The following is a 26,377-nucleotide window of genomic DNA, read 5'->3' on the forward strand; positions in this document are numbered from 1 at the left end:
TTATTGAAACATATGTTTATTTATTTACAGAGATTAAGCTTCAGATCATCTTCAAATTAAACGTTAAATCATTTTATAACAACCTCTGCCGTCTTTTAACCCTGCGACCTCTTGAACAGTTTGAGGCCGCACCAAGCGGTATCCTCTAGTGTTAAAAAATGAAGCCGATACTGAAGTGTAAAATCCTGCAGTTCCTGGAGTGTCCACTAGAGGCTGGCTGCAGAAACACAGGAAGTCACATACACACCCATTCTAAAAAGCCTGTTTTTACAGCAGAGATTAACATGTTTACAGCCTGGTTCAAAAAACCAAATAGGTGTGATTAGCTCATGTCTCGATGGACACACACTGTACGGGGGGTGAATGTTTTGATGACTCATCAGTTTTGATTTGATGAAGGATAAGAGTTATTCACAATAAGGCGTGTAGCTGACCTGATTGACAGGTGGGCGCGGTGTAACGGTTTGTCAGGAGGTTTAAAACCCGCCTCAGCTCCAGCTCTCAGCCTGTCGTTAGGTTGACTGAAAGTTAGACTGAGACAGCATTTCCAGCATGGAGACCGCCATCGATGGGACTCCAGCGCCCCCTGCAGGGACAGACGGGGGACGCCACTCCGTGCTTTGTGAAGTAATATTTACAGTCTATGTAATGTACACTGAAGACAAACAAGTAAAAACACTGTAAAAAAACAATCTAAACAGGGTCTCTCGACCTCCTGCAACCCAGCACAGGACGTGTGGGAGTAGAGAACAAATAAGAAGGTGCAACCCCTAATTAAGAGTACATTCATCTATTTGGATCTACCACAGAAAATACTCTGCTGTCTCCTTTAGGAAGAAGTGTGTCTTTCAAATGTTGCAACACATTGTGAATCAGAATGCTTTATAAAATGTTGAGAACAGTGAAACAGACCGTTACACCCTTTGAATCTAAGTGAAACTAAGTGCTAAAAAGCAGACCCTATTGAATCACTGATCCATCTCAAAAGCCTTCACAGCGGCGTAGATCCTCTCTTTCTCCGCTGCTTTTGCTCCTTTCTTTGATTTCATCACGGTAAAGACGACGGCAGAATAAACCTGATCTCTCTGTAACAACACAGTGAAGGAGATGAGAACAATCAACATGAATATAAAGTCAGAAAAGTCGTTTTATAAACTTTAATCTTACCTTTAAACTCTCCAACATCTGTTTTCTCCAAACATCACAGTTTTCTCCCAAAGCATCAGATGCTGAAATTAGGAGAGAGACAAAATAAAGATATGGAAACATTTGAATCAAACATTATTGTATCAAAATGAAACAAGAGTAATCTTTCTTACTGTTGTTGTTTGTCTTGATGGCATGAATAAGGAAGGCTATAACGATGAGCGTGAGGGCCAAGGCAGCACAGAGCAGAAAAGTAACTGTGGTTTCCTTCAGTGAAAACTTCCCTGAAACAGAATTAGAAGAAAACGTCCTGATTACAAGATTTTTAAATTAAAATGTTAAATGCAATTTATCCATGAAGCCATAATTAGGCACTTTAATCTGTTTTACTGATACTGTTACCTTCAACGTCCACTTTAGTCCCATCTCCAAATAAAAGGCGTCCACATGTGTCCACAGCACAGTAATAAGTCCCAGCATCAGAGGAGCTGATGTTCTTAGAGAAGTGATGAACACAGCTTTTCTGAGAGGCAGATCTCTCCTCACATCCATCACGTCTGTTTCCAGCAGTGTAGATGATGTCTGGACGAGATTCATGTGATCCGGCTCTGAACCACAACACGCTGTGACCTCCGGGACACGTTTTACCGTCCGAGTCAGAGAGGACTGAACACTGCAGAGACATCAAGTCTCCTGGACGGAGCTGATCAGAGACTGTCGGCTCCTGAATGACTGTCAGCTCTGTTGTCCTCTCAGTGTTTCCTGCATGAAACCAACAGACCAGGAGGTCAAAACAGAAAAACATCGTTTCATGTAGAAAAAAAAGGTCTGCTCTGATGTCATAGAGCTGACTTTATAAATCTGATCTAATTCGCTGTTGTTGTTTCTCTTCTTCTCAGACACTCCATCTGAGTACCCTGAGTACCCTGCCACCCCCCCCCCCCCCCCCCACACAACCCCCTCCTCCTCCTCTTCCTCCTCCTCCGACGGTCTCTCCATAACAGCTGATCAGGTGAGAAGTCAGCTGAGGAAGATCAAGGCGAGGAAGGCCACAGGTCCGGGCAGCATCAGCTCCAGACTCCTGAAGGACTGTGCAGACCAGCTCTGTGAGGTTCTTCTGCAGATCTTCAACCTGAGCCTGAGACTGGAGAGGGTCCCGACTCTGTGGAAGACTTCCTGCGTGGTGCCAGTCCCAAAAACATCTCACCCCAGGGAGCCTAACCACTTCAGACCTGTGGCCCTCACCTCTCACCTGATGAAGACCATGGAGAGGATCGTCCTCAACAACCTCCGCCCCCTGGTGACTTCTAATCTGGATCCTCTGCAGTTCGCCTACCAGCCGTCACCTACCTGCTGCAGAGATCCTGGACTCACCTGGAGAACACCGGCAGCACTGTGAGGGTCTCCAGTGCCTTTAACACCATCCAGCCTGCACTGCTCAGGGGGAAGCTAGAGAGGGCGGGAGTGGACTGTCACCTGGCTGCATGGACAACGGACTACCTCACCAACAGACCACAGTATGTGAGGCTTCAGGACTGTGAGTCTGACATGGTGGTCTGCAGTACAGGGGACCCTCAGGGGACAGTTCTCTCCCCTTTTCTCTTCACCCTGTACACCTCAGACTTCTGTTACAACTCTGGGAGCTGCCACCTGCAGAAGTTCTCCGATGACACAGCCATCGTGGGGTGTGTGTCTAAGGGGAGCGAGCAGGAGTACAGGCAGGTCATCATGGACTTTGTCGACTGGAGTGAACTCAACCACCTTCAGCTCAACGCCAGCAAGACAAAGGAGATGGTGATTGACAGGAAGTCACCCCAGACTGCACCGCTGAACATCCAGGGCTTGGACATCGAGAGGGTGGAGACGTACAAATACCTGGGTGTTCACCTCAACAACAAACTGGACTGGTCCCACAACACCGACGTCCTGTACAAGAAGGGCCAAAGTCGACTTCACCTGCTGAGACGACTGAGGTCCTTTGGAGTGTGCAGGACTCTGCTACGGACTTTTTATGACACTGTGGTGGCGTCTGCACTTTTCTATGCAGTGGTCTGCTGGGGAGGAGGGAGCACAGAGAGAGACAGGAAGAGACTGAACAGACTGGTCAGGAGGGCCAGTTCTGTCCTGGACTGTCCTCTGGACTCTGTAGAGGAGGTGGGTGAGAGGAGGATGTTAGTGAAGCTGACATCCATCATGGACAACCCCTCTCACCCCCCCACTGTGGGGGCCCTGAGCAGCTCCTTCAGCAGCAGACTGAGACACCCACCCTGCAAGACAGAGCGCTACCGCAGGTCGTTCATCCCATCTGCAGTCAGACTGTTTAATCAGACTCTTTAACAGCATCACCACCTCATGACTCATTTCAATACTGCTACACACTGTGTGTGTTTTTTTAAGAACAATAACTCTTTCCACAAGTGGAAGTGTAAATACCTTGTATTATTCTATTATTGTATTTTTATTTTTTTTATTTAACTGATGTAAATATGTTTGATTTTTAACTTCTATTTTTATTTTTAATAATTATATTCCTGTCTCCTGTTTTCTTGAGCTGCTGTAATGCAAACATTTCCCCCATGGGGGATCAATAAAGTTTATCTTTATCTTTACCTTTAATTATATAAAAGCTGAGAGACCACAGACATGAGGACAGTCTCGACTCATTTTTTCATTTCAGAATCCTCTGACACACGAGACGATTCAGCGAGACCATGAGACCACACACCTCTGCCTTTACGCTTCATTTCAGCTGCTGTCTCTTTAAGGTCCCCCTCCCCACGTGCCCACTCTCTTCTGATTGGCCAGCTCTCTATAAGACTTCTAGGGGGCAGAACACTGCAGGGCTGCAAGGGGAGGGCTGTTCTCCATTGCTTGGAGAAGAGAGTAAATGTAAGAGGTTTCAGCGGCTTATGTAAATGCTTGATCTGAAACTTTACCCACGTTTACTTTGGGCATCCAGCATTGTAACACTATATGTGAGCTTAAAATGAGGATCAGCAGAAAAGGTTGACTATACTCAAACTCGGCAGATCAGCGTTGAAATGGAGTAAATGTGGAGCTGGTTTATCCGAGTTATGACCACTCGAACATCGATGGAACATGGAACTCCAGTTAAGACAATGAATATATTTCACATACAGTATGGTTTTAACAAACTATAAAAATATTGTAAAGCTACATTTAGCACATTTATTATCTCTCTGCTGATCCTGTCATGTGCACATTGTTAGTATTCTCAAATTAGTTCAGGTTTTGTGTCATTAAAGGGTTAAAGTTCGGAAACTGGATTTAATATTTGATATTTATGAACAGGGCTGCAGCTGGTGAAGGTGATATTGGATGTCAATATAAGATAATTAGGGGCAGATTTTTTCATATCTATATAGTACAGATTTAGATCAGTGTCTTCTGAATGTGTAAAACATGTAAAAATATATCACATGGTTACCTTTGACGACCAAATAAGTTCCGCTCCATTCAGTTTTGCTGATCCACTCAGTGACCGCACAGTGATACATTCCCTCGTCCTCTTCACTCGTTCTCAGGATGGTCAGGTTGGTGGAGTCGTGGTCATATTTGACCTCAAATCTTGACTCTGAGAACTCTGGTGAGAAGATGGGTTTTATAGATTTCCGCACAGTCACCATTAACGTCAGAGTATCCCCGTTGCTCTGCTTGTACCAGCTCAGTTCTCGGTGGCTGATCTCGATTTTGGGCAGAGCACATTTTAAGGTCGCAGGTTCACCGATTTGAACCGTGGTCACTGGAACATGTGTGCCTGGATGAATCAAAACACATAGAATAAAATGCAGAGAACGATGTGTGTTCTTGCTGATGGTTCCAGTTGGCGTGTTGAGAATGAGAAAACGATCACTTACATCCTCGCTGAAAAAGAAGCAGAGTAACCCAAAACAGCTTCATCTTCACTCGGTCTCTTCTTTGATAATGTGTTGGTTTATCAGCAAGTGAAGGAAATGAAGCTCATGTGTCAAACCAGTCAAATGGATCTGATTGGTTACCACAGAATACATACAAAAAGTGAACATCCTGTCATGTAGGTGTCAGCCTGGTCTTGGCGAAGCATATTACAGCTCTTACATCATTTTTAGCCAAAGACGAGAGATTGTGACCTTTGCACACTTTCCTTTCCTTGCTGATTGCTTCTTCCTTTGAAGCAGCAGTTGCTGTTTCCAGTTCTCATCTGTGATACTTCACATCTTTTACATATTGGAAGATAAACAGGGTGGCTTATTTAAAGAACAGGATCCTTAAATCGTTATCCTTCAGAGGGCTTAAAAGTCAGGCTGAACTAATGCTCCCTTTTAGACTTAGGCTACATGAACCAGAGCTAATGTGCGTTTGCATTTGGTGCGCTCCCTGCATAGCAGTGTGTCTGACATCTCTCCACTAGTGCATGTGAAAATGAACTCTGTGTTGATCGTAGTAAAGACGAATGACATTTTTATCACTGCAGAACACATAGCAACGGTACGGCAGCTTCCAGTAGCAGCTCCCGCTAGCTTATGCAGCGGTCTTTGGCATAACATCTGGTGTTTCCTTGGCAACGATAAACATTTCGTGTCTGTCATGGCGGTCGCCTAAAAGACACGGACCATGTCAACTATAAAATTACAGATTCCCTGGCTTTGATAACTTTTGGAAATATTTGAGGTAATGTAAGTACTCAACAATAAAATATATATAACATGGGTTTAGTTCATTTTTAATTAATCAACACACATACATGTAGACGTGGGCGATGGAAGAAGGTAACATATTAACACCTATTAACCTCTGTGAACACATGGACACGAGCTCTCTATGCTGTGGGTCTATTGCTGAAAACAAAACAGATATTTTGCATCATCAGTGAATGCAGTAAAACACGTCTTTAAGTTATTCAAAAAGGAAGCCTATTCACAAACTTTCTCCTGCAAATCAAATATTCCCCCCAAAGAGTGCGGACAAAAAAACGACACAAGCAGTCCAGAGCGAAGTCGTACATTTTTTTTTAGAGTTTCATTTCTCCTCGACAACCCTGACGTGGGCATAGATGCTCTCTTTCTCCTCGGTTTGTACATCTCTTGTTCGTGCTCTGCCAGATTTCCTGCTCGTAAAGGTTGGTGCGGAATAAATCAACGAGTCCTCATCCACCTTAAATAATTAAAAAGAGGATTGTTAGGGGATAGCAGCGTTGACAATTTACATGACATCTTCTCTGGGCTGATTACCTGCTGATTCTGCTGATCACCACTCGCTGTTTCTGCTCGTCCCTGCAGAGCGGCGTCAGCTGTATCATGAAATAAAAACACAGACTGAGTTTTGTCTTTAATCGTTTAATTGATTGATGTACGAGGGACTCTGCTTACCATTGCAACAACCACAAGATGCATTCTTGAGCTTTCTTATGGAATAAATAAGAAAGGCGATAATTACGAGGCATATAGCCAAAGCAGCACATAACAGGAGGAGGAACAGGTGGTCTGTCTTTGAGTCCTTCTTCACTGCTGGAACAAAAATAAGCAAAATAATCAAAGTAAGTAATCAGTGATTAAGACTCATGTAAAGGGGACATGTTGTCAGTGTTTCTGAACATATATCTGTGTAACCTGAGAGTCTACTGACCCACAACATGTGAAATAAACCATCCAGTCCTTTGTTTGTGGTCTGCATAAGTCTTACAACACAGAGAAAAATGATCTGTTTATAATGTGCTCTCCTTGTGATGTCACAGTGGGATTCTGATGAAAAACAAATCCCCTCCCCTCCCCTGGTATCTCCACTCATGGACTCCACCCCCAGACTAGAGCAAAACTTTTGAGCAGGTCGGCCATTTTCATTCTCGCTACAGAGGAGTGATGTCAAACGGAGCGTTCTGAGAGAGCTGGTTTATACAGGGTCACAAACCTCCTCTGGTGCTTGATTCATGTTATATTTAGACCAAAGAACAGATGTTTCATTTAGACCACAGGGGGACTGTTTGAAAAGGTGGAGGAGGGGGCTGTTTGAAAAGGTGGAGGAGGGGACTGTTTGAAAAGGTGGAGGAGGGGGCTGTTTGAAAAGGTGGAGGAGGGGGACTGTTAGAAAAGGTGGATGAGGGGACTGTTTGAAAAGGTGGAGGAGGAGGACTGTTAGAAAGGTGGAGGAGGGGACTGTTTGAAAAGGTGGAGGAGGAGGACTGTTTGAAAAGGTGGAGGAGGGGACTGTTTGAAAAGGTGGAGGAGGAGGACTGTTTGAAAAGGTGGAGGAGGAGGACTGTTTGAAAAGGTGGAGGAGGGGACTGTTTGAAAAGGTGGAGGAGGGGGATCATATGTCCTCTTTAAGATTTATGACACAAGGATTCAAAAGAAAAACATGTATGAGTAATAGATCCGTTGAAAGCGTTTGATACGGTCGATCACGACCTCCGTTTAAAGAAATGATCTTTTATCGGGTTGGATAAAGTGCATGTGTCTGGCTTCAACAATTACTATTGTTTCTTGGACTGGTTGTCATGCCCATCTCTATGCAGACGACACTATTTGTATTGTATGCAGATTCTGAACAATTAGCGTTCCATGTGAACACTTGTCTCCGAGTTGCGACAAAATGTCGGCTTTCTATTCAGAAACAAATGAAGACTGTGGCGTGCACAGAGTATGTGGAAATTGGGAGTTATAGACATACTGCAGCCTTAACTCAACACCCTCTGGACGCCGTCTATCAGAGACTTCAGTTGCCTTTGGATCAAGCTTTAAACATTGCAGTTTAAAGCCCCGTCCCTTTAACTAGCCTGCTGTAGCTGCATGTTTTGACAAATGAAGCCAGGTCTCAATTACAGGCCCTGATGCGTTTAGTGTTGATCAGTTAGTGGATACAAAATCAGGAGAAAATAAAGATTAACGTGCTCGTGTGCATACCAGCCATGCCATCTTAAAAACCAAAAGAAAATTCTTCATTAGTAACTTAATTTGTTTATTGATATCCAGACTTTTGCACTTCTATAATTATATATATATATTATATAATAACTTATTAATATTCTTTTTGGTTGCTATTTACAGTTTTTTAGTATTTTCCATCTTCTGTGCAGGAGAGTTTGTTTGAAAAAGAATTAAATAATAATAGCTAACATGTTTTATTTCTTGAAAGATTTCTTTCTGGGCCCCTTGCGCCCCTTAATGTAGAGACAGGACAGTTGAAAAGAAAAGAGAAAGAGAGAGGGAAACGACAGGCGGGAAAGGAGTCACAGGTCTGACCCGAACCCAGTGTGCTGTCCGAAGACCCACAGCCCAAACACATGGGGGGACGCACACCATCCACTCCACCACCAGCACCCCCAGCAGCCGTTATTAAGCAGAACAAGTCGTAGGATATCTCTGTATGATGCTTTTCTTCTTTGCTGCTTGATGCGGTTGTTGTAATTTCATGAAGATCTTGTATGGAGGGACAGAGATAGCATGCTGGGAAGCTGATGTCATGCTTTTTAATGCTTCATTTATTTATCAAATTATTATATATTTGTTGGGTTAGGGTTACGGGTTACACTGTTTTACAATCGGTAACTTTACATATAAACTTGTTTATCAAATTGTACGATTAGAAACTGCACTTTATGCACTGCTGCACTTTTACCAATGTACCTTGCATTTGCACTTTGCGTTTGTTTTATGTATCATCTGTGTTTTATGAAGTATATGTGATTCTCACTGCAACCTAATTGGTACCAATAAAGTCACTGAACCTGAACCTAAAGGCTCGTCTTGTTTGGACGACTGTCCAAAATAAAGGCAGGCTTATTTCATAGACTAAGGTAAATACAAGCCAGGGCACTTAACTCATCATTTCAAACACCAAGCAAACATTTACCTTCTTTGGCCAAGTTTGATCTGTTTCCAGAAGTTTTCTCCTCACACGTGTCCACAGCAAAGAAATAAGTCCCCTCACCAGAACAGCTGAAGTTCTGAGTGACACTGCAAATACATTTCTTTATCGAGACTCCAGCCGGGTTCCTTTCACTTCCTTTAACACTGTTCTCTCGAGTGAAATTCCATCTTGGATGAGACTGATGTGATCCGGCTCTGAAGCAGCACGCATTGTGTTCTCCTGGACAGGTTTGCTTCTTCTCTGAGTCTCCCGGACCGACCGGATCAGGAGGAGGGACTGCAGCGTCTCCAGGTTTTGCTGCTGGGATATTAAAATCTGATTTTTAAATTTAATTCTGTCAACTCTCAACACAATCTTTTACAAATAGCTAAATTAGTGTAAATTATAATTAGCTTACCTTTAACTGTCAGGGTTGTTCCTGTCAGAAAAGTCAAGTTTCGTTGATTTGTTCTCATACAATAATAAAATCCTGTATCCCTCAGCTCTGCTTTTGTTATACGCAGAATAAATTGTCCTCCCTTATCTTGTTGTTCCGTAGTTGTAATGCGTGAATTCTTCACATCCAAGCCATTTGTTTTTCCTAAGTATTCAGGAAAGTTTCCAGAACCGAGGCGGATCCAGAAAAAGCTTCCTGTAGAGTCAAGCTTACACTTCATTTCAACCACGTCTCCGACTGCAGCAGTCTTTTCATCAAAGGACGGATGATTCATGCATCCTGAAAAGACATTCTGTCACATAAATATAAGAGATGACAGACTTGTGCATGCTCTCTTCTTCACCGTTAAACTTTAGTTCTTTACATGTGTAGGAATATTTGAGAGTACACTTACGTCCCGCTCTGAGCATCATCAGCACATTAAGCACAAACAACATTTTCTGGTGAATCCACTCGAATGATGTTTTGACTGCGAGGTAAAATGATTCACTGTAATTAAATCATTGCATGTGGGAGGGATCAGTGTCAGAGCAATGTGATTGGCTTGTGATTATGCTACTGTGTGCCACAGCAGTGGAAATGTTGAGTCTTTCCAACCTAAACACATGAAACAAAACCAGCGAGAGCTTTGGTTTCATGGAGGGTTTCAGACGCTGAAAACACGAGAGATGAATAAATGTGATGTTAAGGTCGCCTACAGAGCATCTTTGACTTTGCACTGTTGACCAAGCTGATGTTTTTATGGTGAAGCTCTCTAGGACACAAACATAAACCCTTAATGAGATGTTATTTCACCTTGGATCATACATCAAGAGAATTTACTTTCATATTAAGGGTAAGGAAAAAGACAACATGGAACAAAACATCACATTTATATGTTGAACGCTTTTCTTTCATTAATTGCATATTAATACATCAGGTTAAGGTGTAATTAATAATAATGATAACTTATTTATATAGCACCTTTAAAAACTGTGGTTTAAGTGCTTTAACATACTACAAATATTAAGGTCAACCTCAACTCTGTGGTTTAGCGCAGGAAGTGATGGAAAGATAAAAAACATTGATTAAAGTTTCACTTCGACTTCATACAACAGCTTCATATGGATGCAGAGGAACGAGAAAGTGAACCTCTGTTTCTATTTGTTCAAATTTACAGTTTTTAAACATTCTCTCTCATCTAGGTCTCTTATGACGGCCTGTTTGAATTTCTAGTCTATGATCACTGAGTCTGTACCTTGTTCACGTGTCTCTGTTTGGGATTTTTAACACTTTTAACATTCTAATTTAACAATGGATTTGATTTCCTTGTCAGTAGTTTAATTTGTGTGACGGACATCCTCATCTGTGAGTGTTGGGGCTCGCATGTTTTTAAATAGTTCATGTTTTTTTATGCTCCACAACAGAGCTCCTCCTCCTCTCCTGTATTTCCAGGAGGTCACCATCCTTTTTTCACGTTTACCATTATTGTATGCATAGAAGTGTTTGCATCTTGTGTGTTGTTTCTCTGTGATTTGACTATATAACAATTAATTATTGATTGATTGATTGATTGATTGATTGACTATTTTACAGATCATATTACTGCCTGGCTATCTGTAAATCTTAGTTACCAACCACATATTTTCCTGGGAGCTCCTGAGCTCAGAGGTCTTGTAGGTTCCTTGGGTTTGTTGGTGAGGACGGCCTGCTGCTGTGGTTAAAATTGGTAAGCTTGAATCCGCGTATTATGCTTTTCTGCATTGGCTGCAGATCATCAAGATTGGATGGACAGACTAAGTCAGTGGCTCTCAAAATGTTTGTCTCATGCCCTCATTGGAGGAAGAAAATTACAACATTTTAAATGAGAATAATAATAATAATAAGATATCCTAAGGTGGTTCAGTGGCTTGTTCAGTGGTACTTCAGCAGTGCTACGGAAGTGAGTGACCTGGCACCTCATCAGCTACCAGACCGAGGGACTGAATTCATGAGAATCTGAGAGTAAAATGACGATACATTGATAATAGACATGAACATGAGACCTTGTGAGGCAACATAATGCAGTCTGGTTCATCATTATAAAAACCTCCTTACAGAAAGGAAATAAGCGAGCTGTCCAAAGGGTTCTTAAATGTGCAGTAATTAAGACCAAGACCAGTGCATCATGGTTTGTGGTGTTACCAGGCTCATCATGTCTAGTATTCTCACTTATTTCCTTTGTGTGCAGAGCTGTGCATGCAAACACTTAGACAGAAACAGACATTTAAAGTCAGCGCTGAAAAAAACAAATGACGCATGGAAACTTAAGCACTGCTGTGGTCAGGCATCAAACAGAGGTGTTAACACAGAGGGGCTTTATTTGTTCTCTCACTCTCAGTTTGAGGCCTGTCAACATCGACCTGCTCTAAAGTGTTAGTGTTTTAAAAGGGCAAGAGGGATGACATCACACGTTTTTGTTTCATGAATCTTTAAAATAGGAACTTACTTTAGAAAAAAGACTGATGGAGAGGTGGGGGTGCCTATTGTTAAGACGTTAGACTGTGGTTTTGAATCATGTTTACTCTTAAACTGGGAGCAGTGTTTAAGCAGCAGCCTGCACACATTATCAGTGACTGAATCCTCACATACCTTTACATGTATGAAGATGTCTTTAATTGCATCTTTTAAACACAATAAAAACAAAATTTTTAAAAGCATGGAGGAGCTGTGCTGCACAATGCGTACGTAAAAAACAATGTAATTATAAGGAATACGGCATAATACAGAAAGAAAACTGCACTGCTAATGAGCAAATTATCAAACACACCCTGAAATGATCCTGCTGAAGGCTAGTATTTCTCTCCCCTCTGTTCACATCCTGTTGAAGTTCATAGTTAGGCCTGTTCTGAGAAGACAACCTCAAAGGGCGGTCAAATGGCAGAGAAGCAGCCCAACAAACCCACCACAGCATATGCAGTGTTGCTTGTTGTTTTCACAGCAGATGTGCAGATTAACTTTTCACAATGCTTTTAGACCAGCAGACAAAATGCTTAAATATTTGAGGAGGTATCCTGTAGCTGTTTCAATCAATAAATAAATCTTTTGTTGTATAGCGCAAATTCATAACAAATTTTTATCTCGAGACACTTTACAAAAAGCAGGTAAAAGACCTTACTCTTTACTATATTACAACGACCCAGCGTTAATCCATCATGAGCATAGCACTTAGCAACATTTAGCAAAGTTACAGTGGCAAGAAAAAACTTTGTTTTCCTCATGATGAACAGCCATCTACTGAAACTTGAGGCAGGCTGTCCACTAACGATCCAGAGGACACTGGAACATGAGAGCTCAGGAAAATATGTGGTTAGTAACTAAGATTAACAGATAGCGACATTCAGTAATGTGATCTGAATGCACAGAGAGAGAGAGAGGGAGAGATAAGAGCTCAAGATGCCAGTTCCCCGGGTAGTCTAAGCCTTAATCTCGTTGAACAAGCTGGTGAGGAAGGCCCGCTCTGTAGTGGGTCTTGATCTGGACACTTTGGAGTCAGTGGCTGAATCTTATCCATCCTGGATAACTCCTCTCACCCTCTACATGACGAGCTGTGGCAGATGGGCAGCTCCTTCAGCCAACGCCTCCTCCCCCCAGGTGCAAAACAGAGCGCTTCAGGCGCTCCTTTGTGCCCACTGCCATAAGACTGTACAACAGCAGACTATGACAACAATAACAGTCCATCCTGACACAAAACTTCACCCCCATAAAACATTACCCCCATGACCTGCTTCATTATTATCATTACTAACATTATATTATTATTATTATTATTATTATTATTATTATTTAGCATCAATATATATATATATATATATATATATTCTGTACATTCTATATATTTTATTATATTATTATACTAGTCTATATTATATAACACTTCATTATATTACACTATATTGTTCATATTTCACTATATTATATTATATTATACTACATTATATTATATAACTGCACTCTGCATTACTGTGGTATAACACTGCCTCTCTGCTCTTTACATTACTTTACTATTTATCATACAGAGTCACTTTAATCACTTGTCACTTCATCTTTTCATTCTCTGCAAATACTGTCTCAATTCCCTGCGTAGTTAACTTCATCATTCATTTTGTACTTGTATATACCCCCTATTTTTATTTTTATTTATCTTATCTGTTTAATGTGTATTTTGTATTTTTTGTATTGTATATTCTTGTCTGTGCTGCTGCAACGCCTGAATTTCCCCTCTGGGAATCAATAAAGCATTATCCTATCCTATCCTATTTTAAAACCCTTCAATAAAAATACATTAAAAAAAGAATACAGAGTGCAGTGATGGTTTTTCTATGTGCTACGAGCATTCGAGCAGGAAACCACAAAGGCACTGCTGTGCACCCTCTCCCCCGAATAATTATATCACCTGCAGTGTTCTCCCAGCAGAAGACACAAAGGTGGGTCTAACATTGTCCAATTACTCACAAAGCACATTGAGCAGTCATCTTCCCGATAAATCTGGAGCTCCATCACAGTCTAAAATGTTTTATTTCAGCAGCTAAAAGTTGAATTCTGTTTCCTCTTTAGCGTTTCCTCTGTCCTGTCAACTTCAGTTTTTAGTTTTGCTGCTAAACTGTGCCATGATGTTTGCAGCTGTGGCGTGTGTTTATACTCTGTGTAGTCTTTATTAACATTAATGAATTTAATACTATTAATAAACAGCTGTTACTGCGCCTCAATCATTGATCTGAGAGGTTATTTTCAATGCTCTGCTTAATAAATATCAGTGTTGGTGATGACAATGATTGAGCCACGAAGTCACCAAATCATTGTTTTGCCAGGGAATACTAGACTTCTTTTCTTGGTCCTTGGGTCATCCTGGCTGCTCGGTTCTTCACTGATCTTTTTCAGCATGGTTGTTTCTTCTCTTAAGGGGCTTGGTTCAAGATCACAGTCATATCCTGAGGACATGTCTTGCTATTTGCTAACCTGTGCTCCCTGAATTAATTCAAACATGTCCAGCTCAAGAAGTGCTGATGAATAAATTTGTCTGCAGGGAGCTGACCCCATCCTGTAGGGTTTGGATGTCATTATTTATTTCTTCTTTATTTCGAACGATTAAAAAATAGATGAAAATTTAAATTATGCTCATTGAAATGCTAATTGAATAGCTATTTTTTTCTCACCTCTAAGGAGAGGTGGATCAGACAAGCGACAGTTTCTTGGAATGCTGTGTGGTCTGATTGAAAAGGAGCCTCGGTTCCCGGCTCACATAGGGTCGTGGCACACTTTTACCTTGTAAAACGGAAGTCTAGCGGCTTATAATTACTTTAGTGAAACTGCTTTGACATACAAATCTAAATTCAGTAGCAGAGCAAATCTGATCTGAAGTTTTCCTGTAACTGCATCAGAGACCACTCCACTACCAAACGGAGGTAAGCTGCTCCACTGTCCCTCTTTTTCCTGTAGTTTGTCCCCACTACAGTGCACTTTGTATTACCAAACATTACCCAACACAGAGTGAGCATGCCAGCTTCCAGCTTTAGTTTAGTGCACGACTGCATATATTGTTTATGGTGCTAATACTCTACCTTTGGTGATAAAACCAATCTAACAATGACTGAACACAGATGAGTCAAAACATGTCAAATCATACACAGTTCAAAAATGACAAAGGATATTCTCTTCTTATGGTCACATTGCTGCAAGGTTTTATATTTCTCACAGTCTTTAAAAATATACAAATCAAATATTTAATGTCTTAAGCATATCTTTTATTTAGCCAGTGGGAGGAGTTCTGACCCCGGTGTAGATCGTCTCTTCTGTTGCTGCTTTGACTTTTCTCTTCTCTCTTTTATCTGTTCTCCGCTTAGAAAAAGTCGGTGCAGAATAAACCAATGAGTCCTCAGCGCTCTGAGAAAACAACAAAAAATAATTTTAAGTCAGTATGCTATTGATAAAGCTGTGCAGAGTATATATCATGAATTTAGTTTCAACAGCAACATGAGGGCGAAACTTTTGCCCTTTTAGAAATCAGCTACCTGAGAAAAAATAGTCTGAGCAGATATTTCTATAAACTTATAAAAAGGAAACAATATTCCAACAAATGATTCTCGTTGAATCTTTTCTGAAGTATCTCACCTGCTGCCGTCGTCGATCTGCTGCAGGATGTGTTTGCAGATCTTCAGCAGCTGTGATATCAATTAAAAACAAAGATGTAAGTGTTTAATTTACACAAAGATATAAAGTTAATATTTGCTCAATACTTTTTTTATTAATTCGAGATAATGTTCTGTTACCTTTGCTGGACTCACATGATTTAGTCTTGATGATATGAATCAGGAAAGCTATAATAATCAAGCTTATAGCCAAAGCAGCTGATAACAGAAACAGAGCTATTACGGCCGTCCGATCGTCGGCTCCTGAAAACATATAAAAACATATTGTGTTAAGATGTTACACTAAAATCTTCCAGGTGGATTCAACTGTTTGAATTGAATGTTAAAAAATGATTCATATCGAATGCTCTGCAGTTACCTTTGAAGTCAATCTTTGTCCCTTTTCCAAACAATATCTCTCCACATGCAGCCACAGCACAGAAATAAGTCCCGGGGTCGGAGGAGTTGATGGTCTTTGAGAAGCTGTAGACACATTTCTGTGGAGAGTGAGCCTCAGGACTCTCCTCACATCCACCAGGTCTGTTTCCATGAGTGTAAATGACACTGGGATGATTTTCATCTGATCCGGCTCTGAACCAGAACACTCTGTGTTTCCCTGGACATGTGTTGTTTTCAGACTCAGAGAGAACAGAACACTGCAGAGTCATCAGGTCTCCTGGGTGGACTGGATCCTGTGAAATGTCTTGAACGACTGTGGTGATACTGGGCTCTGGTCCTGAATAAATTCAATACACGGTAAATACGCTTGATTTGTTAAAAATATTCAAAGTAGCTGCAGTTTAGAATTAAGAGAAAAACATCCTAGAAAGTATGCTGTATGTTTTTTCCTTATTCAGGGGCCATTTGGTTGACTACTGTCATAAATGGTGTTGAGTATTGTGTTAAAGATGTTGAAGTGCATTTTATTTACCTTTAATCTGCAGAAATGTTCCTTTTAAAACTGTCATTTTAATACTCTCTCGTTTCACACAAAAGTAAAGTCCAGTGTCGCCGAGTTTTACTCCATTAATAATCACCACAAATGTTCCAGGCTCTTTTTTTGCTGTGAATCCAGGAGTTTCTTCAACAAGGTCAGAATCAATGGCATTAGTTCCTACCAAAACCTCAGGCAAATCTCCAGAAATGAGCCGGAACCAGAATAATTGTGTTGAATACCAAGAAGCATCACGAGGACATGTCAGAGTCACATTATCTCCAACACCAACAGTCTTTGTCTCAAAGTTCTCATAGATGGTGCATCCTGAAGAAAATAAATATATGTCAGTGTTTAACAACAGAGAAAGATCATGTATGCTCTGTGCTAAAAATAAAACATATTAACCCTTAAAAGATCAGAATTAGACGAGAAGATTGGACATAAACTTACGACCAAGTGTGAGCGTCAGTAGAAAAACAAGAACAGACTTCATTTTCTCCTTCGTCCACTTAATACAGCTGTAAAATTAGCTCGTATGAGAAGCTGCTTCTCCTTCATAGAACCATATAAAGTAGGAGGGAACAATCACAGAGCAATCTGATTGGCCCCTCATTATGAGGGTATTACTTTACAACCACAGTGGAAATCTTTTTTGACCATCTTTCAAGCCAAAGCACAGGAAACAATAGCAACAGCAAGCTTCTGTTTCAAGTTTTCATGGTGGGTTTCTGTACCTGCTGCTGAGCGGAAACACACTAACTACAGTTTTCTTCAGTATTTTTTCACACTCAACCAGTGGTTTGTGAAAGTATCAACTTTCCCATTTTGGCAAATACGATTATGGCTCTTTCGAACCAGAAGTGACCATATTTGGGTCTGGATGTGGATACACATTAGTCCCTTACATGCAGCAGCACCCCCCTCTCTGTGTGTGGTTTAACATCCTTTTTGGAGTGTTCTGTGAGTGTGTGGAGTCATATGTCTTGCGAGTGGTCCCTCCCCTAAGGTATATAAGTAGCTGAGACTGTGTGATCTCTTTCGTCTTTTTCTTAGCGCTTGAGTGTGCACTGATGAGTCAAACAATCCCCACTGCTGGTGACCAGTCTACTGGGAGCTGCTGGATATTATCTGGTCTGCTGGGGCCCGCAGAGGTCTTGCAGTGCCATTGGTGTGGGAGTCCGCCCCCCTGGATGAGATGGCCTGCGAGTTTTGCAGTCAGGGAGGATCCCGTTGTTCCCTGCCCTCATTCCACACCAGGGCGGAGAAGCAGCAGACCCCAAATCCTTGAGGACTCCAGTCCACTTGTGCCTCAAGTTCAAAGGTTCACAGACCACGGTGTTTCCTCTTTTTCCTCCGCTGTAACCCAGTCTGACAGCCTTTTTAGGAGTGAGAGTCACCACCATGGTGGCGGGGCAACGTTCTGCTCCCCCCTCATCCAGGGACCTGCTGACAGCCCGTCTGGCAGACCAGTCCCACCAATGTGCCAATCAGGCTTCAGCAGCGAACATCAACCTGTCCAAGCCCATCCACGAGGAGGGCCCCGGGTCTCCCCTGAGGTATATAAGCGGCTGAGACCATGTGATCTGTTTCCTCTTTTCTTCTGCACTTGAGTGCCACTAAGGAGTCAAACAGAATGACAATGTCAGATAAATTAGCAGGATGTACTCTATCCGTGTCTGCCCCAACTGCCGGACTGGGTACATCATGTCCAATGACCGGGATTCTCAGTTTGAGTCCGTCCTCCAGAGCACGTCAGTCCGGCCCTCATTACACCCTACGTACCCGTGCTACTCGCACAATTCCCATTCAAGAAGCAGCTTTGCTTCGGTGGTGGTATACTTGGTTGAGCAGGCGCTGGACATGCTGGAACCCGTAGAGGAGTCTGTTGATCCAGCATTTCCCCTCTCCCTGCAGGGGGAGCTGGAAGGGGGACTTGACATGGACCTTGCCGTGGAACACCCAGGTTCTTCCCGCTGCGGACTCCCACTCCTGGCTGCTGGTGTGTGGTCTTCTCTGGGAGCTGCCGGATATTCTCGGTTTGCTGCAACCCGCAGATGCCTTACGGGTCTAGTGGCCTGGGAGTCTGTCCCCCTGGAAGAGATGGCCGACGAGTCTCTCATGCTCTGGCCGGTGAGGAAGGATCCTGTTGTGCCTCGGCTCCCTGACCGCATTCCGAGTCATGCCGGTCCTGATAAATCCCCATGAGAGTGAATGCCCATTCTCAGGCAGGGGGGGCGTGGTCAAGAGCTATCCAATTATAGGCCAGCGTCTCTGGGCCTGGCCGCTGTTTGGGCACATCTCGTTAGGTTGTGCGCACTATTTAGGGCTCCGGCCTGCTTCCATCACAGTGTCTTACAGTGTTATGCAGCCTTGCTCCACAGTGGGATTTAGTGGTGGTCTTAAATGCTTTAGTTTTGGCTACATTTGAGCCCCTGGACTAGATTCCCCTTAGGTTTAGTCTGCTAAAACAGCCTTGCTTTTGACTCTAACATTGGCAAAGAGTTAGTGAGTTGTGTGCTTTCTCAGTGGCTCCTTCCTGCCTCAGGATCCAAGGAAACAGCAGCTCGGCCGTTTTGGATGATCACGCTGAAGAGGGCTTTTCAACCTCCTCATAAGTCTGAGGTTGACTTTCTGCTTAAAACCATAGCTTGATATGACAATTCCAGACCGCATACATAGCACAAGGGAAGAAGAGACTTTATTCCCAGGTTAAGACACAACCATAGTACTCATCATATGTCTTTCTTGCTGCAGACCAAAGTCAGTCATTTGTGATGGTAGGGTTTGTGCACATGAGACTAAAGTGTGTTTTTCTTTAACTGTTTGTGAATTCATGTGAATCTGAGAGGAAACCAAAAATAAATGTATTATAGATATGAACCCGAGAACTTGTTGTGATGCAACATAATGCAGTCTAGTTCATCACTATAAAAAACCTCCTTACAAGTCCTATACAGACTGAACCTAGAAATAAGCGAGCTGTCAAAGGGGTTATTAAATGTGAAGTAAATAACACTCAGACAAGTTCATCATGGTTTGCGGTGTTTACCAGCGTCATCGTGTATCCGACCACTAACACAGGGAGGAAAAAACACAATAAAGCTGTTCTCAAAGCTGCAGAAGAACTCTCAACTATTTCCTTGAGCACTGAACTTTGCTTGTAAACAGAGACAAACAGACATAGATTCAAAGTCAGGGGTGACAAACAAATGATGCATGGAAACTTGAGCAGTGCTGTGGTCAGGCTTCAAACAGGGGGGCTTTTCTCGCTACCCATCCTTCAGTTTCAGGCCAGTGATAGTCATGTTTTCATTTTCTTAAATGACAGGGCAAGGCCAGTGTACTTATTGTACCTTTCAGACACCAGGCAATTCAATTGCTTTAGGCACAAGAAGCATTTCAAACATTTCATAAAATATGGTTGTCTAAGAAATACACAATTTCTACAGAAAGCATAAACCATATACACAAACTAGACATGTGCATGATCAAATGTGCAAGTACATGTACAAACAAGAATGGAATAAAAACATGTGCACATGCAGATATGAAAATACATGTACACACGAACAATAGAAAGGTGAGGTAAAGACAGGAGGTAAAAAGAAGATATGGATAAAAATGAGTTTAATAAATAGTCTTTCTGTTTCTACCAAAAAATCTGCGAGTAAAACAAAGGCAAGCAGGAAAATTGTCTCTAATAACAGATGTGATGGTTTTTTCAAACACCACAGTGAACAGAAACAGAAGCCCTGAAATAAATGATTCAAATGTTGTAGCACACCTATCAGATTGGAGCAATCTGGCAGCAGCGTTTTGGACCAGCTGTAGCTGTCTCGTAGATGTTTTGCGGACGCAGTTACTATAATCCACCCTAAGTTTTTCAGTGTCTTGTTTTGATAAAAATCTTTTGAATCTTGCAAAGTTTACATTTACATCTTAGTCCAAAACAACACCCAGATTCCTTGCTTGATTTGTACTATGTGAAATTAATAATAAATGAGCGCTGACTCTGATCCCTCCTGTTTGGGACCGAATACAATTACTTCAGTTTGAAAAAGGAGAGGCCCAAGAATAGACCCTTGGGGGACCCCACATGTAATCATTTCATGTTCAGAAACATGTGTACAACATGAAATAAAGTATTTTCTGCCTTGAAGGTAGAGAATACAGCCATGCAAGTTGAATGACACTACAGTGTTCTGTATTTATGACTTTTTAAAATCATAGCAGCTTACATGAGTATTCATAGAGGCCAGTCTGACTTTGGGACGTTGTAATGCCTAGTTATGCCGTTCTTTCAAGCCAAACAAAGTCAGGTGGCTGTTCTACATGAGTCTGGTTCTGATCCAGGTTTCTGTCTGTTCAACATGAGTCTGGTTCTGATCCAGGTTTCTGCCTGTACATCATGAGTCTGATTCTGTTCCAGGTTTCTGTCTGTTCTACAGAAGTCTGGTTCTGATCCAGGTTTCTGCCTGTTCTACATAAGTCTGGTTCTGATCCAGGGTTCTCTCTGTAAAAAGCCATTTTTTTATCTTCCCATTGTTACTTTGCTAAATGTTTGTCTCCTGATGGAAGAATTTTGTGTTTCTGTAAATATAATAAAGAGTAAAGTGTAGAGCGGCTGTTTTTGTAGACAACATTTTATTATGAACAAGCCGAACAAATAAGGTCAAAGGTCAAAGGTATCTTCATTGTCCCCACAGGGAAATTTGTTTGCAGCTGGAGACATACAAATACATAAACAACCCTAATAAATCATCCAAACATCAAGTGCATAAGTACATAAAACATGAAACATGAAGCCCAGCAGAGATGCTCCAGCATCAAAAATGATGAAATGCAGCGTGCAATGAGCAAGGAATTGGAATTCAACTGACAAATAGCAGCAGGTACAAATGAGACCCGATGCCTTTTAGTCTTCACCACAGGCAGTCTGTACCGCCTGAGGGTAGAAGACTAAACTCTGCAAAGAGATGGTGATCTGGGCTCTGCAGGAGAGAAGTCGCCTTTCTGACCACCTGTCTGCTGTAGAGGTCGCTGAGCTGGACTTGACTCCACCCTGCAATCTTGCTCGCCACTTTAACCAGGCTACCAAGTCCGTTTTTATTGGCTAGAGCCAGATTAACATACCAGGCAATAATACATAACATTAAAACCGATTCAATAAAACGTTTATAAAAGAGGGTCATCATCTCAGAGGATACATTAAAAGAGTGCATTTGTCTTAGGAAATGCAACCTCTGTTGGACCTTCTTTGTGGTAGCAACAGCATGTTGCTCAAAGGACAGTTTGTTGTCCAGCACAGTGCCCAGATATTTGTAGCTGTTCACTATCTCTATAACAGCACCCTTTAATATGGTTGGCACAGGACTAGATTGAGTCTTCCTAAAATCAATAATCATGTCCTTTGTTTTCAGTAGGTTTAGCTGAAGGAAACACTCATCACACCAGGATGTGAATTAATCAACCACAGGCCTATGGTGATGCTCCTCCCCTTCAAGAAGACTTAAAATGAATGTCACATCCGCAAATTTAACTACATGCTTCCTAATGTGATTGCTACAGCAGTCATTTGTGTACACATATATAGATAAATAATAAAGGGGAGAGACAACATCCTTGAGGAGAACCAATGGAGGAGTACAGCTGATTGGAAAAGAGCTGTTTACTCTCACACATTAAGACCTCTCAGTTAAAAAGTCTAGTACCCAGCCTACAAGATTAAGATCCAACTTAAAATTGTGAATGAGGTTTTCTGCTAAAAGATGAGGCTGTATGGTATTAAAAGCAGAAGAGAAATCTATAAATAAAAGCCTAGCATGAGCTTTGATCCCATCAAGGTGACGATACAAAAGATTTAACAGAGAGACAACAGCATCTTCCACCCCCCTGCCAGACCTATATGCAAACTGCAGGGGGTCAATAGATGTTTCCACCTGCGATAAAACCTCATTTCTGATGAGCTTTTCCAAAGACTTCATCACTAGTGTTGTCAAGGCTACCGGTCTAAATTATTAAAGGCTTTTTATACAATTTTTCACACTTAAATATATAAATCAAGTATCTCCTCTGAAAATAACTCTGTGAGTCATGACTGTCTACAATGGGTGTAACACCCGAGTCCCACTGTCTGTGATGTTTTCAGAGTTTTCAGAGTCCTATCTTCACTTTGTTTACATCGCCAGGACGGCCGGCTGACTCCTCCCCTCGTGTATAAAAGTTGTTTAATTGAGGGACTAGAGAAAAGAAGAATAACATACTGTACTCACTGCTTAACTGTGTTTCTAGATCACGCTCATTTCAGGTAAATTTACATGCAGTGTGAAGATACGAGCTTAATAAAGATCGCTAGCATTAGCATGCTAACACAACAATGCAGCGCGAGTTGTTTTGGTTTCATGCTGGAGCTCAAGGGCGACATCTACTGGATCAAAACATCACATATAAAGACTTTAAGTGATGCAGGGGTTTTAGTCTTTGCAAGAGGGACAATAATAAAGTGTTTCCATATCCTGGGAACCTTCTGACAAAGTCAAAATAAAGTGGAAGATGTATAAAAGATATAAAGATTGATTGACTGAATGATTGATTACCTCCAAACGATAACGAGACATTTGACACAACCCTGAAAATGTAAAGCAGATTTAGAAACATGTATTGTTCTTACAAACTTTCTTATCCTCCAAACATGTGTTGTGATGTTTCCTCATAAACAAAGCGCTCGTGGACTTAAAGAAAGAACAACGCAGGAGACCCGGGAAGCTTGAATGTTACAGTCCTTTAATTCAAGGAGGTTTGACAAATACATTTTATTATGAATTATAGAATATCATTTGCATACACATACCAATACAGTCACAACCTGCCTGATAGAATATTCATAGCACCTCCTTAAGTTATCTAAGTGTAGATATTTGGAGGTAATCAGCATTTTCTTAAGCTTTAAACAAACTAAAACCAGCTAAATCACATGTAGCCAAACGGACCTTTTCACTCACTAATTCAAACCAAAATCCTTCACAGCAGCACACATCCTTTTCCTCTGCGCTAATTTTGCATCCTTCACTGCACCACGGTCAGCTTTCCTCATGGTGAAGACCACAGCAGAGTAAACTTTAGTCTCCTCATCAATCTGGGAAAAGATAGACATGAGCTGTTAAACGGACAAAAACATAACGACAATATGAACATCTTTAAATGATTTACCTGTTGATTTTTCACCCTCTCGCTGTTTAATTGCAGGACGACAGCAGCTGGATAATGAAACAGAAAATACATGCAGAGTTAAAATGAAAGATGAAGAAGGTTTGATGATGTTTTGCTGCTAAGAGAACGGGTACGTCTAATTACTTGAGCCAACAACCCCAGCTGTTAGGAAGATTATAACCCGGCAGAAAAGTGTCTTCCTCCTTCTGAGAACACGTTGTTACATGAAATTGTGTAATGTTTTTAGAACGGGTCATCGTCACTAACCTTTAGATTGTTCACTTTCTTCTCTCGGAGTTTGGAAGCAAATGAGAGAAACATTTCCAATCAGAGAAATCACCAAGCAGAGTATCGCTATGACCAGCCCGATCAATTCAAAACTTGCTGTTCGTTCTAGACGAGAATGAAAATAAAAAAGAATGATTTAATTATTAATATAATGTGATTACAGTTCAGGTTCAGGTGCGTTTATTTGTACCCTTAAGTAGATTTGTTTGCAGCCAGCAAGATAACACACAGATTACAGAACAGATGTAACAATGAACAACACATTAGAGAAAGGGGAACTATATATAAACCGACTAAAACATCATAAAAACCCCAAATAATTGTAAAAGTGCTCAATGTTCTCACAATAAGAAGCATAAGGGAGAGAGATGTCTCAACCAATAATATCAAAAACAAAAATGATCTCTTCAGGCAGGGTAAAAATAAGTTTTTGACATGAAATTTTTTTTTTTCCAAATATGGCTACAGCTTGTTCACTTCTGTGATAGCAGCAGGAACAAAGCTGTTTTTGTACCGCTGTGTTCTGCACGTTGGGACCAAAATCCTCCGTCCGGGGAGAAGCTGAAAATCACTGAGCAAAGGACGAAAATCATCGTTTATAATCGAGGTAGCTATCCTCTGCGACTGTCTCAGGGACGGCAGGAAGAGCTGAGACTCACCAATCAGACTCACCCCACATACCTCAGAACGGAGGTACAGAGCACTGAGGTGCAGGTTTGACTGAAACCATGACACCAAAGAACAAGACAAGACTGATTCAATAACAGCATGATAAAACATCATCATTATGGTTCATGAAAGTACGACAGTTTCCTACAGACACAAACACTGTTTAGACTTTTTACAAACTGTTAGCTTCTAAGTTCAAATTCAAATCAATGATGGTCCCAAGGTTTTTATAAGATTGCACTTACTCAATATTCTGACCTTTGAATAGTGGCATCGTTCACTTGAGTTTTCTTTCTAAAATCAATAATCATATCTTGAGTTTGAGATATGTTCAGCTGGAGGTAAGACTCCTCACACCTGGTACAAACTGGTCATTTACCGGGCCGTGGCTCGTCTCATTCTCTTGAAGCAGACATACAACAACGGAGTCATATTTTATAAAGGATGTGTTTTATGATAAATATATGTGTTAAGATCATACCAATCTGCAATGAGACCATAATTTCACACTTTAATCTGCAGATTCTTAGCATAAAAAACGTTTGACCTTCAACATCTACTTTTGTCACATCTCCAAATATGTGCAGTTACCTTTGATGTCAATCTTTGTCCCTTTTCCAAACAATATCTCTCCACATGCGGCCACAGCACAGAAATAAGTCCCGGAGTCGGAGGAGTTGATGGTCTTTGAGAAGCTGTAGACACATTTCTGTGGAGAGTGAGCCTCAGGACTCTCCTCACATCCACCAGGTCTGTTTCCATGAGTGTAAATGACACTGGGATGATTTTCATCTGATCCGGCTCTGAACCAGAACACTCTGTGTTTCCCTGGACATGTGTTGTTTTCAGACTCAGAGAGAACAGAACACTGCAGAGTCATCAGGTCTCCTGGGTGGACAGGATCCTGTGAAATGTCTTGAACGACTGCGGTGATACTGGGCTCTGGTCCTGAATAAATTCAATACACGGTAAATACGCTTGATTTGTTGAAAATATTCAAAGTAGCTGAAGATTAAAATTAAGAGAAAAACATCCTAGAAAGAATTGAAACATGTTATTTCCTTATTCAGGGGACATTTGGTTGACTACTGTCAAAAATGGTGTTGAGTATTGTGTTAAAGATGTTGAAGTGCATTTTATTTACCTTTAATCTGCAGAAATGTTCCTTTTAAAACTGTCATTTTATTCCACTCTTGTTTCACACAAAAGTAAAGTCCAGTGTTGCCGAGTTTTATTCCATTAATAATCACCACAAACGTTCCAGGCTCTTTTCTTGCTGTGAATCCAGGAGTTTCTTCAACAAGGTCAGAATCAATGGAATTAGTTCCTCCCAAAACCTCAGGCAAATCTCCAGAAATGAGCCGGAACCAGAATAATTTTGTTGAAGATAAAGAAGCGTTACGAGGACATGTCAGAGTCACATCATCTCCAACACCAACAGTCTTTGTCTCAAAGTTCTCATAGATGTTGCATCCTGAAGAAAATAAATATATGTCAGTGTTTAACAACAGAGAAAGATCATGTATGCTCTGTACTAAAAATAAAACATATTAACCCTTAAAAGATCAGAATTAGACGAGAAGATTGGACATAAACTTACGACCAAGTGTGAGCGTCAGTAGAAAAACAAGAACAGACTTCATTTTCTCCTTCGTCCACTTAATACAGCTGTAAAATTAG

At 41.3% G+C, this 26,377-nt stretch overlaps 4 protein-coding genes across 9 annotated transcripts; all 4 read right to left on the reverse strand.

Annotated features, from left to right (window-relative positions):
* On the reverse strand, nucleotides 1-5,575 carry LOC132981590 (uncharacterized). Of its 2 annotated transcripts, none has more exons than XM_061047529.1 (6): nucleotides 5,025-5,575; nucleotides 4,595-4,924; nucleotides 1,549-1,908; nucleotides 1,320-1,430; nucleotides 1,168-1,229; nucleotides 1-1,085 (listed from the first exon to the last, which is right to left on the reverse strand). In XM_061047529.1, the coding sequence occupies exons 1-6, from the start codon at nucleotides 5,065-5,067 to the stop codon at nucleotides 969-971; spliced, it is 1,023 nt and encodes a 340-aa protein (XP_060903512.1). In that variant the 5' UTR covers nucleotides 5,068-5,575; the 3' UTR covers nucleotides 1-968. The 2 variants fall into 2 exon arrangements, with proteins under 2 accessions (XP_060903512.1, XP_060903511.1); XM_061047528.1 differs by having other exon boundaries at nucleotides 1,537-1,908.
* Nucleotides 5,576-5,889: 314 nt separating this feature from the next.
* LOC132981591 (uncharacterized) lies at nucleotides 5,890-9,925 on the reverse strand. 5 transcript variants are annotated; one of them, XM_061047534.1, is made up of 6 exons: nucleotides 9,843-9,925; nucleotides 9,410-9,740; nucleotides 8,995-9,327; nucleotides 6,516-6,653; nucleotides 6,378-6,436; nucleotides 5,890-6,300 (listed from the first exon to the last, which is right to left on the reverse strand). In XM_061047534.1, the coding sequence occupies exons 2-6, from the start codon at nucleotides 9,720-9,722 to the stop codon at nucleotides 6,166-6,168; spliced, it is 978 nt and encodes a 325-aa protein (XP_060903517.1). In that variant the 5' UTR covers nucleotides 9,723-9,740; nucleotides 9,843-9,925; the 3' UTR covers nucleotides 5,890-6,165. The 5 variants fall into 5 exon arrangements, with proteins under 5 accessions (XP_060903517.1, XP_060903516.1, XP_060903515.1 ...); XM_061047533.1 differs by having other exon boundaries at nucleotides 8,995-9,309; nucleotides 9,410-9,727; nucleotides 9,843-9,919; XM_061047532.1 differs by having other exon boundaries at nucleotides 8,995-9,312; nucleotides 9,410-9,727; nucleotides 9,843-9,919.
* Nucleotides 9,926-14,952: 5,027 nt separating this feature from the next.
* On the reverse strand, nucleotides 14,953-17,083 carry LOC132981597 (uncharacterized). The gene is made up of 6 exons (XM_061047540.1): nucleotides 16,982-17,083; nucleotides 16,526-16,855; nucleotides 15,974-16,330; nucleotides 15,736-15,858; nucleotides 15,578-15,627; nucleotides 14,953-15,349 (listed from the first exon to the last, which is right to left on the reverse strand). Exons 1-6 carry the CDS (start codon nucleotides 17,022-17,024, stop codon nucleotides 15,215-15,217), a joined length of 1,038 nt encoding a protein of 345 aa, XP_060903523.1. The 5' UTR covers nucleotides 17,025-17,083; the 3' UTR covers nucleotides 14,953-15,214.
* Nucleotides 17,084-23,328: 6,245 nt separating this feature from the next.
* Nucleotides 23,329-26,377, reverse strand: LOC132981595 (uncharacterized). Its single transcript, XM_061047538.1, has 6 exons — nucleotides 26,298-26,377; nucleotides 25,842-26,171; nucleotides 25,289-25,645; nucleotides 24,008-24,133; nucleotides 23,741-23,787; nucleotides 23,329-23,666 (listed from the first exon to the last, which is right to left on the reverse strand). Exons 1-6 carry the CDS (start codon nucleotides 26,338-26,340, stop codon nucleotides 23,532-23,534), a joined length of 1,038 nt encoding a protein of 345 aa, XP_060903521.1. The 5' UTR covers nucleotides 26,341-26,377; the 3' UTR covers nucleotides 23,329-23,531.

This window comes from Labrus mixtus, chromosome 10 (assembly GCF_963584025.1).
Source record: "Labrus mixtus chromosome 10, fLabMix1.1, whole genome shotgun sequence".
NCBI classification, from domain to species: Eukaryota; Metazoa; Chordata; class Actinopteri; order Labriformes; family Labridae; genus Labrus; species Labrus mixtus.

Excerpts from the sequence above, each read along its gene's own strand:
- LOC132981590 (XM_061047528.1), bottom strand. The coding sequence starts at position 5,067 with ATGAAGCTGTTTTGGGTTACTCTGCTTCTTTTTCAGCGAGGAT. Across the intron at positions 1,230-1,319 it reads CATCAAGACAAACAACAACA|CATCTGATGCTTTGGGAGAA; the intron begins GTAAGAAAGATT and ends TCCTAATTTCAG. Across the intron at positions 1,086-1,167 it reads AGATGTTGGAGAGTTTAAAG|AGAGATCAGGTTTATTCTGC; the intron begins GTAAGATTAAAG and ends GTGTTGTTACAG.
- LOC132981591 (XM_061047530.1), bottom strand. The coding sequence starts at position 9,885 with ATGTTGTTTGTGCTTAATGTGCTGATGATGCTCAGAGCGGGAC. Across the intron at positions 9,328-9,409 it reads AACAACCCTGACAGTTAAAG|ATTTTAATATCCCAGCAGCA; the intron begins GTAAGCTAATTA and ends TTTAAAAATCAG. Across the intron at positions 6,654-8,994 it reads ATCAAACTTGGCCAAAGAAG|CAGTGAAGAAGGACTCAAAG; the intron begins GTAAATGTTTGC and ends TTTTTGTTCCAG.
- LOC132981597 (XM_061047540.1), bottom strand. The coding sequence starts at position 17,024 with ATGAAGTCTGTTCTTGTTTTTCTACTGACGCTCACACTTGGTC. Across the intron at positions 16,856-16,981 it reads ACTGACGCTCACACTTGGTC|GATGCACCATCTATGAGAAC; the intron begins GTAAGTTTATGT and ends TATTTTCTTCAG. Across the intron at positions 15,859-15,973 it reads GACAAAGATTGACTTCAAAG|GAGCCGACGATCGGACGGCC; the intron begins GTAACTGCAGAG and ends ATATGTTTTCAG.
- LOC132981595 (XM_061047538.1), bottom strand. The coding sequence starts at position 26,340 with ATGAAGTCTGTTCTTGTTTTTCTACTGACGCTCACACTTGGTC. Across the intron at positions 25,646-25,841 it reads AACATTTCTGCAGATTAAAG|GACCAGAGCCCAGTATCACC; the intron begins GTAAATAAAATG and ends GAATTTATTCAG. Across the intron at positions 23,667-23,740 it reads AGAGGGTGAAAAATCAACAG|ATTGATGAGGAGACTAAAGT; the intron begins GTAAATCATTTA and ends ATCTTTTCCCAG.